This window comes from Apteryx mantelli, chromosome 1 (assembly GCF_036417845.1).
Source record: "Apteryx mantelli isolate bAptMan1 chromosome 1, bAptMan1.hap1, whole genome shotgun sequence".
NCBI classification, from domain to species: domain Eukaryota; kingdom Metazoa; phylum Chordata; class Aves; order Apterygiformes; family Apterygidae; genus Apteryx; species Apteryx mantelli.
In genome coordinates, this window is record NC_089978.1 from 185,173,122 (window position 1) to 185,189,692 (window position 16,571).

A 16,571-nucleotide genomic window follows, 5' to 3' on the forward strand; every position below is an offset into this window, starting at 1 on the left:
AGGATGCCAAAGTTTTGTATGCAGTAAAGCAGCTTGGCCTAACTCACTGAAAAGCACAGCACATATACATTTCTGATGTACAAGAATAATAGATTCCTTTGGCCACATTTAAAGAAAAGCATTGAAACTGTTGTACACGTAGTATCATAACATGTAATACTTCTACCGTCCTTTGGAGGTGATAGTTACAGCAGATTTTGAGAATGAGGTAAGCTACATGCAGGTTCATGTTTAAGACCTACTGTTCAAAACATACAGCCGTAACTGCAGGTAATGAATGCTCCCTCAAAATAACTTCCAAAAGATAAGTCCTAAAATTAAATGGAAATGAAAGGAAGATATTTTGATAAATGAAATTAAAGGAAAAACATACTGCTACTAAATGCTTTTAAGAAATAATTCTCAGTTTTTACCTTGAAATATACATTTTTATTCCACACAGAGTGTTTAATTAGCTTTATGGCTATTTTCTTGGAAATGAAACATATCAATCAAACAGTTCACATTTTCAAAACAAATACTTACCAGGATATATCTTAAGGATTGTGCTACACCTGGTAAATTTGCATTAACCATACTTTTTATGTCTTCATAATACATTATTCTGTACCATTCAGCTTTCATGCTTCTCTTTCAAACACAAATGTTGTTCTCATGTTGGATTTAACAAGTTCACATGCTCAAAAATATTCTAAAAATTTTTAGTAAGTCAAGAGACAACATGGAAATTGTAAAATTAGTAATAAAATTACTGTTGTCATCCTTGCAGACTACTACCCTTCCAAGTCAACATCCCCTCTGAAAATGGTTAAGGATGGAGGGACAAACTTAGCTCCTGGCTAAACTAGCGCAACTCTGCTGACATCAAAAGGAATGCCTTGTGAGATTTCTTTTTTTGTATAAAAGCTTCATTGGAAGGTTAATGGAAATTAAGCTTTCAATCTATTTTAGATTTTCAAAAGGGGCAATTTATCCTTTATCACTGGGTAAAAATGAATTTTCCAAAGTATTAATGAATTTCTGTCTCATCCATGCTTTGAAGTTTCGATACCATTCTATCAGCTTTCTTCTCCTCTGAATCTTTTCTTGTAAACTCTTTTTTTTTTCTTTCTCTAGAACAGCAGGAAGCTCTTTCCAGTTTTTAATAAAGATAAATGGAGCCCCCATGGTCTTTAGTAATTGCAGTGGAGCGCTGTGATACATTGATGAATTTCCACAGTCACCTGGTGTCATTACATCTTCTACAACTGGCAGAGATCCATATGAACAAGCTTCATATATTCTATAGCATTCTGTATTTACTCCCACTGGGCACAATGTCAAATCACTCTGCAGCAAAGCATCTTGATAGTTTCTGAAACTTTCATTTGTTTCTTGAGGCTGCCATCTAGGAAAATAAAGGGGTTGAAAATTAACATTTTTTGACAGGCATAAATGCATTATAATGAAAGGGAGAGATATGCTATAATTTCAATTATTTATGACATTTATGAACATGTGGATGTAAACATTTTACATACACGCACACACACAACCAATAGGCTTTTATTTTTAAACCTACATATTATTAAATAGTCTTCCAAAAATATTTATAGAAAAATCACTATTAAGAAGAGATGATAACATTTTTTAGATATGGTCCTTTTAAGAAATTATTAGTACTTAGAAGTATAAGAGACAAATTGAAACTTCATTTTAAAGTCTTTTGCATTATTCACATGAAGCATGTATCAACTTACTTCACAGCAGAGTTCAGAAACAGACATGTTGGGAGATATTTGATGGACTTTTTAATGAAACTTTTTTGCCCCAAATATTTTAAATCAGTAGAAGTTTACTCTTCAAAAATCATGATGTAAAGTGATCTGTTAACCCTGTCAGTCTGCCTAGAGTGCCTTGGAACTTTGTGAAACAGTTTATGGCACAGATAAAATCTGAGATTCTTTGTCAGCACAGCCAAGGTCTTCTTAAGCACTACTGTGCCTGTTACCAAACATTTTACAGGTGTTGCTTGGGAAAATTAATAAATACAATCAGAACCCTACTCCTATTAGTCAAAAGATCTGTCTACTTACTTGAAACAAAAGATCAAATCCACTCACTTATATAGAACTAACTCAACAAAACACAGTTGTCTTTTCTTCCTCTGGTAGGTCATTAATATGCACAATGTGCAAGACAAGTATTTTTCCTCCCACCATAATCAAATGTGTCTAAGAACAAAATGACTGTCTTTATATATAGTAAGTATATATATATTTTTTCTATGTATTTAAAATTATACTTTGCGTAATATATTGCAACATCAAGGCTGTTGTTACTGAAGATCTACACAGAAAGACTTGGCAATGTTCTGTTTCATTTATGACTGGTTATCTTTATTTGTAATATTTTTTAACACTGAAGAAAAGGTTAGTAATAATGAATGAGGAAAGAAAGTCAGAGTATTTTCATGAAGTAAATCAAAGCTCTTACTGTTCTCTGGCTGCAATCCAGCAAAGTTTATCAAGCCCATCCTGTTTCAGAATTTCCAGTAGGGTTTCCCTAGAAGAGTTTTTATAAACTGTTCCTAAAAAATTACACAGATAAGATCTTGGATCATGTAGCAATGACCAGCTGGGTTCTACAACTGGAAAATTTCTGTAGCTGTAATGAGAACATACACATTAGTTAATGATATGTTTTATGGCAGAGAAAAAACATTTTGCACCATTTCATGTTTACTGTAGCAGATTTTAAAGTTAAAAATGCTGATTTATTACCATTCCAAATCTGTAACTACAGACAGACCTGTAAGCAAACCAGTAAACATCCTGACCTAAACGCTGATCTTTACTCTTTATTTATTTGTGGCCCCTGCTCTCTTCAGACATTCTAGAAGACTATGTCTCCTCTTAGCATCAAAGAAATTATATATATATGTTACAAAATGTCCTTAAGAAATGCATTTTTTCGAAAGCAGCTTTTCTCAATGCAAATACTATTTTTGACAGAAATGGGCAGGTTAATGGTTATTACAGAGTCAATATCTCAGCTACCTGAATCTCTGAATATGCCTATCAGCTGAAAATATCACTGGTACCCTCTCAAAGGAATATTTCACTTTGATCTTTGTGGACTACATTAATCTAATCTTTTGGCTACTCCTAAATCACTAATTTTAGTCAATATGACAGCTAGTGAAACACTGCTTCAGCTGAGGAGCTGGTACAAACTTTTTCATTATAAAAGTTTATTTAGTATTTTTTCTGGAACAGATGAATGGTAAAAAGTCTTTTATTTTTCTCCTTCGCATTCTCAAATTAAGATAGATATTCCTTCTAGTTTCATTATTTTTAATGGATCACCATACTATTTCCCTGTTATTTCTCCTTATATTATTGCAATGAGAATTTTTTTGTAAGAAAGCTGTATCCTGATTCCATTCTTTACTGGTTTCAAAGCTAGTCTCTATTTCATTTTATCTCACACTGATTTCTAAATCAACTTTAATGGTCCTGAAGACATACTCACTTTCTTCATCTCTCCAAATTTAGATGAACAGTCCTTTCAAACAAGAAGGAGAACTGAGAATGTTAATTCGCTATTCTCAGAGAATCACTTTTCTTCATACCAAATGTTTTTGCAGCATACTACGTCTTTCTCTTCTTTCTTCATTTGGAAAACCTTGCCCATTCATATGGCTTTTACAGCTTTTACATCAACAGCTGCAAAGTCCCATTCCGATACCTGATTTATGTTTCTCCATGCAGCTACACACCCCAGTCTACTACTGTAACCGTTGTTGCTTTGTTATCCAATTGTCATCTTAATCTTGGCACCTCAAAAATCAACTACTTTTTGCTTAGAAATAATACCATTAATACCATTAATTCTCTGACACTTTCAAGAATCCAAATCTACTGTATTTTAATAACACAGAGCAAATTTAATCTATGTATAAAAATCAGTCAAAATCTGCAATATTTTCTCTCTTATAAAGCAGATGAATGTATTTAACTAATTGTGGGAAAAGCATTGGAAATGGTAGCACAGATTTAGGATAAACTGCTGCTGAGTGAATGATTTAGCCTAAACACCTTTTTGCAATCTGCACAGATCAAACTGAATGAAAACCAATGTAAAATCATCAGTGTAACCAACCACAACCATACAGCTCCATACAGCTTGCAAGCTAGCTCAATACAAGACAGGAAATTCAAATTCAACACAAGATATGAAAATAATCCTGCATTCTTTTCATCTTTTATTACCATTACAAGTAGCTAAAACACTGCAACTGGAATAACTCTGTTAAAGGTGGGTAACCTTGGGAAAAGATGTATCTAACTGAACTAAACCTGCTTCTACTCCACATAACTAGCCTGAGCACTAAGTATAGCAAAAAGCTTTTGTGAGGAAGCAGTTAAACCAGCTTAGGCTACTGGAGAATTGCGTCTTACTGCGATACTGGAGTATACCAATTACAGAAGGGAGGCAGAGGCAATTTCTTTTTATGAGCCACAAAAGAAAGAAAAAAACAAAAATGTATCACCAGTACTAATCCTTTCCTGTCCTAAACAAGCACTAGTTGAAACCTGATTATATAAAAATCTTAAATCCCCATGTTACATCAGCAGTTACAATAAATGTCAAGAACAGATCTACCGAAGGAAAAATAAACAAACAAAAAACACTACTAGACAAAGGTTCCCTTTCCATAGAGCTTCCTAAATCCTGGCATTCCTGTTTATTATTTTAATTTCAAAATGTAATTTCTAAAGATTCTAACGCTTGATTTAGAAAATCAAATAGAATCATGTTCCACAGTTTCGTTAGTATAATCATTTTGGACAGTGCAGTAACATTCAGAGGTATTTTCCATTCCTCATGCTTGCATAACAAGTAAGTCTTAACTATAATTTGTGTCTATAGCACTTACGTAGCTACTCCTAAAGGCCACTGGAAAATATCTTCTTCATTTACCAACGTATAGTCATATGTTACAAACAGTAGATTTACAAATCCTCCATGTTTTTTCAGGTATGGTTGAATCCATTCATTGTTGCACTGCTCATTTCCAAGTAGCACAACAGCAACATGCTGTATCTTGCGAGTTTGAATTAAAGTTTGTGCGTAATGCAACCACTGAGTGGCATAAGTGATCTTTGCTTTTTCTCTTCCATTCAGAACTAGCACCACATTATCAGCTTCTACTGAGAAGTATCCAGGAACTACAGATGGACCAGTGATGAAGCTGTGAAAACCAAAATACAAAGACCAAACACCTTTAAGACAAATTATCAACATTATCTAATCCTCTAAATATCTTTACTACACAGTCTGTACTCTAAGGACTTTTTCTTCTATAAAGTAAATGCAATATACTGTAATGTAACCGTGCAACTGTGCAACAATTCCTGTTGTTAATGTCTACAGCTATAACACAGGAATAAAGCTTGCCTTTTGCTTTATTATGAAAAATAAGGAGATTTAGACTTAAATGGAAATAGGGTATTTTGTCAATAAATCAGAACTAATACCATATTCAAACATTAAAATGTGGATAAATCAATCAACTTAAAAAAAGGATGTGCTTTGTTATTCATGAAATGACAAACATTTTATCCATTCCAGAAATAACCAACAAATACTGTTTAAGAACAAGAGAGAAGACCCCTCAAAAATCTGTAATCTGTATAGTACATATATAATCTGTATATATAAATATATATATATGTATATATAAAGAAAAAATCTGTAACAGCATATTAAGAGACAGTCTTATAAGAAACAGTTGTTTGGATGGTCTGGTGTATTACAGATCTTTTGTGTAATTATGGATAAGTCAGGGTTAGACCAACAAAGAGACTGAGTAATCTGATTCTAGTGTAGAATCTGTTAATAATTTATCTAAAGGTAAACATATGTTGCTTGTATAACCTGGATCAAACTCCAGGCTTTGATACAAGCTAGGCAGCACAAGCATTTTCAGTATAAAACTGCATTTCTAGATGTTGCACACTCTATTCTAACAGAGGAATTTCAGTCATATAACAAAATCCTAAATGCCATTAATGTACTGTCATGAAGTAACCAATGTTTGCTGGCTCCTGCTTCAGCTAACTGCTGTGTTAAGACTATTGACTGAACTCAAAGTGTTAGTGATTACACAGCTTGGGAAAAAAAGAGTGGTGGGGGAAAAAATTGTAAACCTTTTTTTCAGAAATCCATGAAGTGTTGGTTTTTTAGGTCTTCTGCATTACTACAGGCTTTCAACTTCCAGTTAAACTTAAAACACCTGCTCATTCTAAATTAACCCATGAAGTGCTTAGGTTGACAGCTAGTTTCAGTTCAAGGATAAATATGCCTGGTGAGGAAAAGAAAATTCCCAGCAAAAGCAGCAGAAACTACTCCAGTGAGGATATCTGAAACAGCCTAGCCTCATGCAAGCATATTCTAAACCTGAGCTAAGCTGACACACTCCTGGCTCAGTGAGAGTATTCTGGAGACAAGGCTCATGAGACCTGTGATTTGGCCCAAGACTTTTAATAACTTAAATGCAAGTCCGGTCAAGGCCTGAATCCTAGGTTTAACATATAGTTCAAAAATACTCCATAGGGCACAAGGACCTTAACATCCTCACCAGCACACCCTCAGCACTGGGATTCCTAAGAGATAACACTTTGAGCATCAGAATGCCTAACACAGTCAACAGGATACGTATTCTATCCAGTGATCACCTTGAAAAAGAAACCCGGGGGGAAAGGGTTTAAATCAATGGACATAGTATTGCAAGGCCACCAACTTCAGAGAAAAAATGGGATGTACAGAAAGGGAAGCAATGGCCCATGTGATGAAAAACATGAAGTTTAACAGCATAAAACCACAGTGGGGAAAAAAGAAGCACTATGGGAATCCAATACTCTAATAATAAAGCATAGTATTAGGGTTGTACTATTAACTCCTGATCATAACAACAATAGTGGTCAGGAAATGCAAGGGAGATCAGAGAAGCTGCAAAATTAAGACAGGCTGTAGCACTAAGAGATATCCACTACTCACATATAGATTGTATTAGCACCTCATCAGGATGAGGTGTAGAGATTACATTTTTGTACTCAACAAATGACTGCTTCCTAGAAAGTCCTTGCTTTTCCTTCCTATTCTTAGTACTCATATGAAAAGATGCTATTCTGGACTGGGTCTTCAGTAATATCCAGGACCTAGTTCAAAGGTATTAGTCAGACAGCCACCCTGTAACAGCAATCACGATATGATTAAGTTTAATACTGTAGCAGAAGAGAGCATACCAAATAAATCCAGCACAGAAATATTCAATACCAAATAAAGGAACTATGTAAAAATGAAACAATGAAGAAGAAAACCCTTAAGAGTAGTCTAAACAACAAGAAGCTTGCAAGCATCTTGTAAGCTGTTAAAAAACATTGTATAAGAAGCCCAAGTAAATTGTGTGCCACAAATCAAAAAGAAAACAATGCAATCCAGTAAAAACCCCAAATGGCTTAAGAGAAAAGTCAGGGAGGTTGTCAAAGGGAAAAGGTTAACATTTTAAAAAGAATGAAAAGCTTGCCCCAATAAGGAGGACAGGAAAGCTCACAAAACATGGCAGAACAAATGTAAACAGAAAATTAAGAAGGTTAAAAAGCAATTTGAAAATTGCCTTGTAAAAGGATGCTTAAGTTGATAGGTAAAGTTTTTTTAAATATATCAAAAACAGGAAGACAGCTACAGAATTGGTGGGACCACTGGATGACAAAGGTATAAAAAAGACACTCAAGAGATGACAAAGGCATAGCAGAGAAGATTCCCACACCCAACCCATTCTCTGCAGCAAGAAACATAATGTAAAATACAAGAAGTATTATATCAAATGGAGAAGTCATCATTAACAGTTGTTTGAAATCACTCGCTCACCACACAGCAACAGCTGAAAAACCAACTAGTGTTGGGCATCATCAGGAAGAGTACTGAAGACAAAATCAAGCTCTCTTTTGATGCCACCTCTTGATTACTCTACATCTCAAGAAGGACAAAATGGAATGAGGAAATCTACAGAGTAGGGCAACTAAAATGACTGAGGGGATGGAGAAGCAGTCTTGGGAGGAAAGAGTTTACAGTTAGAGACTCTTCCACTTTGGAGAAGATAGGGTGGATAGGGTAACTAGAGAATTGCCATTCACCAAATCCTGCATTACTAGAATTAAGGACAGTTCTAGCAGGAGAGAAACTAGTAGGAGATTGGTTTAAAAGTGATAAAGTCCATTTTTATACAGCAGATAGCGAACATCTGCAGTTTGCTGCCAAAGGATGTTATGGAGGAAGACAGTAACAGCAGATTCATAAAAGAACTAGACAAATTTACGGGTAACAGGCCTATAAACACACACTAATGGGAATAAGCAGGGATGTAACTCCTAGCATCCCTAACACAAAAACTGGAAGAAGATGAGGAGGAAGGACTGCAGACAGTGGCCAGTTTCACATCTCCCTAAACAGCATCTCCCACCACCACTGTAAGGTTAAAGTCTTTGCTAGACTGACCACCGGTCTGAACTGGCAGGTATTTTTTACATTCTGATACCTGCTCTGTTCACCGTGGGAAAAGAGATGAGAACAAAGGTTTCCCTTTTTCAGATGAATGCCTTAACCATTACACAAAACTCCACAACCCTTTTCCCACCGGCCATGTGAAAGCTGTCACTGTTTGCCACTTGGTGGTACAGCTTCAATAGGGAGATAGTGAGAACACTCACCAAAGTACCTTGTTGCTATGTGCAAGGCTTGTGAACAGCTTAAGCTCGCATATATGTTTACTTGCCCTAGGCACCACAAAAGCAGCTGAAGTGGCTCCTCAACTATATACTTATGTCTTCTGTTCATGGTGCTAGGTACAACTCAGGGTGCATGCCTTCTCATAGGGCTTCTGGAGGGCAAGGGCTTGCACATACTCCTCAACTGCTCTACTCTCCTGTTGGTGAGCCAGTGTACTACCTATAGCAGGCCTCTGGATCACAGATCAAGCAAACTGCTGTACCTGTGTTAAGGGCCAAGGAGTTACACAGGCAACAAGTGCAGCAAAAATATGAAGTGCAATCATTGCTGGAAAGCAGGTATGGACTTCTGCGCTTGCATAGTGCTGGGACTAAATGTGGGATGCTGATTCAAGGCACAGGAAAATTACGCAGGCCAGGAAGATGTAGGATGCAGGCTGCCTTGAGAGTTTGGAGGATTCAGGTGAAGATTATGTTCTCTGGGAAATCCTTTGGTAGGTAATGAAATCTTTGCTAGTTTGTCTGCCGACTCATATGCTTTCACTCAGTGATCTGACATGAATCTAGATGGCTGTAATTTGCATAAAGGCAACAGGAGAATGGGACAGAAGAAAACTGCTGAACAACTGGGGCTATCAGGGACTGGGAGTGGGGGAAGGCAGCAGTGAGTGTTAAAATATAGAGGGTGCGACTCTCAGAAGCACAGAAATTTAGGAATGTCATTCTTAATGGTATGAAGGTTGACTCTCCCTGCTCTATGATATCCTCCTGCGCGACAGAAGAGAAAGATGCAGTGTGTAAAGAAGATGGAGTGAGACTTTTCTCAGTGGTGCCCAGTGACAAGACAAGAGGCAATGGGCACACACTGAAATACAGGAAACTCCATCTGAACACAGGAAAACACTTCACTGTGAGGGTGGCTGGCCACTGGAACAGGTTGTCCAGAGAGGCTGTTGAGTCTCCATCTCTAGTAACATCCAAAACCCGACTGGACACGGTCCTGGGTAGGCTGCTCTAGCTGACCCTCTTTGAGCAGGGGGGTTGGGCCAGATGATCTCCAGAGGTCCCTTTCAACCCCAAATATTCTGTGACTCTGTCAGACAATAAAGAGGTCAACAGTTCCAGAAAATAATTTTCTTATCAGTAAGCAGCCAAATTCATACACTAATTCTTCCTCACAAAAAAATACAAAATAACTTTTCTAGTTTGACTAGAAAGTGAACTTCAGCTATTTAATTTCTAAGGACTAATCCTTAAAAAGGCAGATAGATTTGCAGGTTTTCTGTACTTTGCACAAAAAGTTCTTATCAGCCTGTCAAATTTTAACATCTGCTATGTTAGTAACTGATTTAAACTTTATGTTTTTATAGGAGCTAGTGTCCAAGTTGAAGGTAAAACTAAGAAAAAGCTCCTCAGGTATCAAAACACTATAAAATTAAGGTTATTTGCCACTGATGGCATTAAAATAATTGCCGTTTTGAGGAGATGGACAAAATAATGTACCTGTGTATCTTCTCATAAAGTTTCCAACATATAAAGTTAATACAAATTAAGCCAATATCATGCAGCTAGTACCTGAAATGCGTTTTTCCTGCCTTTTGGCTTCCTTCTCTCCACTGTGCAGTTACAGCAGCTGGCTCAAGGAGCCCTTCAAAAATATGTTGCCAAAGGTAAAGACCTACATAAATGATGGAAATATGATGGAGAATTTTAATGCACATATTTTGCCTAATTTACAGTTCCTGCAAAATATTTTTTCTGGGAGATAAAAATACATATAATAACATAAGAATTTGGTAAAAAAATGTCAGCGCTTTCTATATAATATGGACTTTGCTTGCCAAATTCTGTATGATTTGGAGTTAGTTAAGATATTTCACACATCAGGGCATTTAAGGATTCTTTGGCAGTCAGGATAGTCAGTATGAAGACATATCGCACTACCATTTCTGTTAGCATCTCTTTCTGGTACATATAACACTTTAAAAAATGAACAAATATTAATCAGCATTTTACGGACAAATGTAATTCTTTGAAAGCTTTTGTGAAATACATCAAATTTTTATGATGGAATGCAGCAGCACATAATATACCAGTGTGTTCTATAATGCCATATAAAAGTTCAAGTGAAGCTGAAAATTTTACATTTTCAAAAAAGCTGACATAAGAACAATGAAGTGTCTTCAGCAGTTGTCACAGAGGTCAGGAGGAGCTTGAGCCCCAGTTTATCAGTGGTAGCTGTATTACAGTACACAAAATGCCTTATTCACCACCATACAATGCTTTATTTCACAAAGTGTAAATGTGACAGAAAAAAAGATATTCTTTGTGCCTGTATTTATGTCATATTATGAGCTAGATTCAATTTAAAAAGTAACAGCGTTTGTCTGCCATTTGTGCCATTTTGACAAATGTAAAAAAACAGTCTTTAAAAGAATTGATATTAAGAACCAGAGCCTAACTATTGTTATGTTGGTGTTAACATAATTTTGAATGTTACCACTTCCTCAACGCTTTTCATTTGCAGATATCCACATTATTTAATCATATACAAATTATAGTCATTTAAGGAAAGAAAAACTGAGAACAGTAATGTATCAGAAAGGTTAAGTGATTAATAGACACATCAATTACATGTGCTTACCCACTGCGGCTTTGCCCCAAATCTGCACTCTAAGACTGGTTTGTTCTAGGTGAGATCTCACATTTTTTATCACTTTAAGATTAGTTTCATATCTCTGTTGTGAGGCGGCCTGCTCATTTTTCTCATCCGCTTCCCAAGGGTTCCACTCCTCGTTGCCCAAAGAAACATGTTCTGTAGTTCAGAAACACAAAGATCCCCAGCTTTACAAAGCCATTCCACGCCAAGCAATGTCCCTGACAACTCTGTTTATGCTAAATGGCCTAGCTAACCCTTGAGAAAAACGAGTTTTCATCTTCGAGAGGTGGGAAGAGCAAAAGCTGGTTTGCAGACAGGGCCCCAAGCGCCGAATTGGAGCCTGTAATTCCCAGATCACTGTTGCTTTATTCCTGTCGGCCACCTGCAGGCGCCTTTGCTCGCTCGGGATGGACACACGACGTTAACAACGTTACACTGTGAAAGCTCTGGGAAGAGTTTCGCTACCTAACGAGATTAGAGAGGCGAAGCAGCGCGGCGCCGGCCGCCCCCGCCATCACCGCGGCGGCTTCCGGGCCGCACGAGCCACCGAGGAAATGGCCGCCGTCAGCAGGCCGCGCAGCGGCGGGGGGGGGCGCCGCCACGGGCCCCCAACGCCTCGGCCCCGGCCCGGGCCCGGGGCTGCTCCCGGCCCCGCCCGCCACGGCGGCAGCCCTCGGGAAGCGCACCGCGGAGGGCGCCCCTGGGCCCGGCCCGCGCTTCCCCGCACGCAGCGCGGCCCCTCGGGCCGAGCGAGGGGCGCCGAGGCCCGGGCTGCGCGCAGCGAGCCCCTCTCTCCGCCGGGCCGCGGCGGCGGCGGCGTCCGCCCGCGCCCCCCGGCCGCGGCGCCGCCCGCCCGAAGCCGCCCGCCGGCGGAGGGGCGGCCCGGAGCGCCGGGCGGGCAGTCGCGGCCGCCCCCGCGCAGCCGGGCGCGGCCGCCACTCTCACCTCGCGGGCCGCGGCGCGCCGCGCGGCGGGGCCGGAGGAAGACGCTGTAGGCCGCGTAGAGGGAGAAGAGGCCGTAAGCGACGAGCAAAGCGGAGCAGAGGCGCCGGCGAGCGCCTCGCATCCCGCCCGGCGCGGGGCGGGGGCGCCCGCGGGCGGCGGGAGGGGCCTCGGGGCGCCCGGCCCGGCCCGGCCCTGGTGCCCTCGGCCCTGGGCTTCGTGCCTCAGGGCCCCCCCGTACCATAACCTGCCTCTCCCCCTTCACCCCCCCCCCCCCAAGTCATCGTCTTTGTAACATCGGAGACACGGCAGGAAGGTAAAGAGGTGCCCACAAGCCTGGAGTCACTTGTCTGGGCACCGGCGGCAGGTCGGTGGCCGAGCCGAGAGCACTGTCGTCCCAGCTCGTGTTTCCCTGCACTCGAGGCCGGGCCGGGCAGTGCCGGCATCCTCCTCGCAGCGGCTGCCCCGGAGGTAAGGAGCAGCCCGCAGCTGCCCCTTGGTGCGCCAAAGGCGAGGTACTCGCACGCTGGACACTTGCTATCCTGTGGATTTCAAAAGGCAGAAATAAAGTATTGATACACATTGAAGATCAGTGCAGGGGGGTTAGACAACTTTTAAACCCTGGGACCTACAGCGAAAACCACACATCTCCTTTCGTGTTTGATACATGCGGTCCCAGGGTGGGCTGGAGCTGCGTCTGCATCCCCTTGCAGCTGCAGCTTTGGTGCTGCCGTTGTCCATGGCCAGCAGTTAGTTACCTGCTGCTGCCAGGGCCAGAAATACCCGAGCGAGGCCGCAGGAAGGGCAGTTCCGACCCGCAGCTGCCTTCTCTGGTGAATCGCGTGATAGTGCCATATAACCAGACCTGCAAGTGGGATAGGTGGATTCACTGGTGTTGTCAAATAATGAGAATTTTACGTAGGAGGGAATGCTGTGCACCAACTGAATTGAGTCATTTTACATGATAAGAGAATGGATTTTTAGGCAATCCATCAGTCCTTTCTAAAAGTAGGTGTTACAGTTTTGCCAGGCCTCTACCAGCCAGACTTCTAACCTTCGACATGGTCCTAACGTAAGCCAAAAGCACAGTGACCTTAACATACTCTAAGCATAGACACAATCTGCTATAATATAGATTTCTAACACAACACGCAACCCTGCACCCTGCTCTGGAGCTAAGCTTTTTTTTTTTTGCTTGATTTTTCTTTACCACTAAACTTTGCTCTGACTCTGGTCTAAAAGTTATTCTGTGGATCTCTGCTTGCTCCAAACCAAAATGTAACTAGTTGCCTTAGCAAGTCTTCTGAACTAGGCTCACAATCAGCTCACTGCAAAATCCTAAATCTAACTTAATGACCTCTACATTCATTAAACCAGAAATGTATCCTGGTGACCTACAGTGGCAGCAATGATCACTTTATTCTGGCATCCCTTTCTGAATGTCTGCATTAGCCTGACTCATCACTTTCATCACAGCACAGACACTAATCCTACATGTAACCCTGGTGTTAATCCTACCCATTTAAAACCTGAATATAATCCAGGTGACTCTTGTCAGTACTAGAAGTAATCTGTTGCAGAAGTGAAGGTCATGTGCTTGTTCCTGTTTTGCATCACAACCACTTTACTTCAGTTAAAGTGATTTATAATTTTATGGAAAAAGTGCACCAGATAAAAGCTTTCAAATGAAGACTGAGATTTGCTTTTGCCTTTCTTTTTTACTGACTGTATGAATGCACAGTGAAGGGGGATAGTCATAAACTTTGGGAAGATCAGAGGTATGATCTATGTAGTGACTGATGTTAAACCGTTTACAACTTTGACTGCAGTCTGTTTTCTAGACTGTATCAGTATCTGGATCCATGTGTTGTGAGTTGCAAAAATTAATAGGAAACCTTTGTACTAAGAGTTTACTATTTAATTTAAAACAGAATATGACAATGAAAGTAAGATAAATGGTAGAACCAAAAGGGAAGAAGGGGGTAATAGAACTGAATCAAGAAGGGCAAGAAAGAAAGTAAAATGTTAAATCATTTGGGAACACAGGTTTGTTATTGCACAGCTTCATTGCTTTGAATGATAATCAGAAAGTTCAGTCTTCTCCCCACACAGATGTAGTTAATTTCTTATAAATGTAACAGGGGAAAGGAAAAGTCAAGAAGGATTAATCTAAGAAGAGTTTGGATTATAGACCATTTTATAAATAGAGTGAAAGTCTGTTTTTGAATGTGGGCATTTCAATAAAAAATGCAAAAAGCAAATGTGATTTGGAATAGTAGAGATCATTAATCAGCAGGCCTTTCACAACAGCAATGATACAGTGGTCCTATCTACAGCAGAGGAGAAAGGCATGCCAGCCACAAGTGAGATAAACAGGCAGAAACAGGCAATATCAAAGTTTTACAGCAACATTAGTGGCTTATGGCCTCAGAATAGATGACGGTGTTTGATGATCTGGAAAGAAATTCAAATGCAGAAGATGACAGAGCGAAAACAGATGTGAGAAGGATCAGCATATACTTCCTGAACATACATCTTATTCTTACATTTCCTACCTCCATTAATTTTACATTTTGCAAGTGGCATTAACTCATTCTATGGACAGAACAGGATGGAAAAGCAATACCTAATTTAAAAAAGGGTATTAATTTTAGAAGCTTTGGCTCCTGTTCAAAAAAATCCATGTGAGTTCAGGACAGACTCAAGTAAATGCTTTTCCTATGATGCAAACTTGAGTCACGTTGAAACCAGTGGGACTTAAGAACATACTTAATGATAAGAACGTACTAAGAGGCTTTCTGGGATGGACTGAGCAGAATGCCTAAATGAATTAGGATCTTAGAGTAGGAGCTTTGTCTACAGTCTATGGAGAGAGGCGAGAGTTACGGGAACATAGAACCGGAAGAAATGACCTTAACCATGGAGTCTCCTGAAATCATGGGAAACCATGCAGCAGATACCAAATTTAGGAATTGCCTGTACTTCATACATAGTGTCTGTGGTGGCCTACAAAGGTTGAGGAAGTACTACGTTCTAGTACTCCATAACAAATTTCAGATCTCTTTTAGAAGACCAAAAGCCAAATGACGTGTCACAAGAAGAGAGGAGGGGAGATCAAGAGCGCTGTTGATGACCTAGACCTCTGCACAAACAAAATATTTTAATCTTCTAGATGATACTAAGAAGCAGATATATCCTACAGTGCAGAAGAAGGTGAAAAGCATCAGCTAATCGGATATGGAGAAAATAATTCTCTCCTCCTGACCCCAAATCTGGTAAATCAATAGGCTTGGATTCTTTCCTTAGCTCTAAGATAGCTTAATGTATGATCTTGTGGCAAATAATCTTGTCTTGTGGTGCTCCAACTTACTTAATGTAAAATATTTGTAAAACTAAACTTTTGGGAGTGTTGTGGAGCTTAGTCAATTTAAAATAGTTAAATCTTTGTTTGAATGAAAGGTACTAAATAAAGGCAGGAAGAGTTGTAACAAAATAGGAAAATCTATTTAACAACAAGGACTTTAAGCAGTAAACAACTAAACATGAGAAGTCCTTTAAGTTATATGGCATCAGAAATTGTGAGCTCCAAGGGAAAGATATCATCAGGTTCAATAACAGTGTAATTAGGGATAGAAAAAAGGACTAAAAAGAAAACAGAAAGTGTTAAGTATATTCAGCAAATGCCTGTTCTGTGCAAGAATTCATTACAACAAATGAAAGTTACCATGGAATTTCAAAATTATGAAGGTTGCTGGAAGCTTAAGTCAAAATCCATTCTCCCATACATCAGGTAGTTTTCAAGTTGTAAAAGATACTGCAAGACTGATACAGATGATATTAACCATCATAATGAATTTTGCTTTCGAGCAGTGACAGTATCCTACCAGGCATTTAGAAAATAGTTGCCCACTTAGATGAAGTTGGTGTTTCCACTGCATTTCCAAGCATGGATTAGACCAATCATGAGACTCAACTGCTTTTTTTCTGTCAAAAATATTTTTTCTGTACATATTATGATTAAAAACAATGCTTCCTGCTATTTAATTTTTCTTCTTCTGCCTGTCCACAGTAGATTATTCCTCTGTCTCCTTTACACCTTTCAAATTAAAACCATTATTAAATTCTGTGGTGTTACTTGTCTTACTTAGTTGTTACTTAGTCTCTGTTCATTAGGCCATTGACAGGTAGGTTGGAAT

At 39.4% G+C, this 16,571-nt stretch overlaps 1 protein-coding gene across 1 annotated transcript; it reads right to left on the reverse strand.

The window, feature by feature from the left end:
- Positions 1-422: 422 nt before the first annotated feature.
- RXYLT1 (ribitol xylosyltransferase 1) lies at positions 423-12,525 on the reverse strand. The gene is made up of 6 exons (XM_067314170.1): positions 12,379-12,525; positions 11,419-11,589; positions 10,350-10,452; positions 4,922-5,236; positions 2,476-2,646; positions 423-1,387 (listed from the first exon to the last, which is right to left on the reverse strand). Exons 1-6 carry the CDS (start codon positions 12,497-12,499, stop codon positions 970-972), a joined length of 1,299 nt encoding a protein of 432 aa, XP_067170271.1. The 5' UTR covers positions 12,500-12,525; the 3' UTR covers positions 423-969.
- Between the last annotated feature and the right edge of the window lie 4,046 nt (positions 12,526-16,571).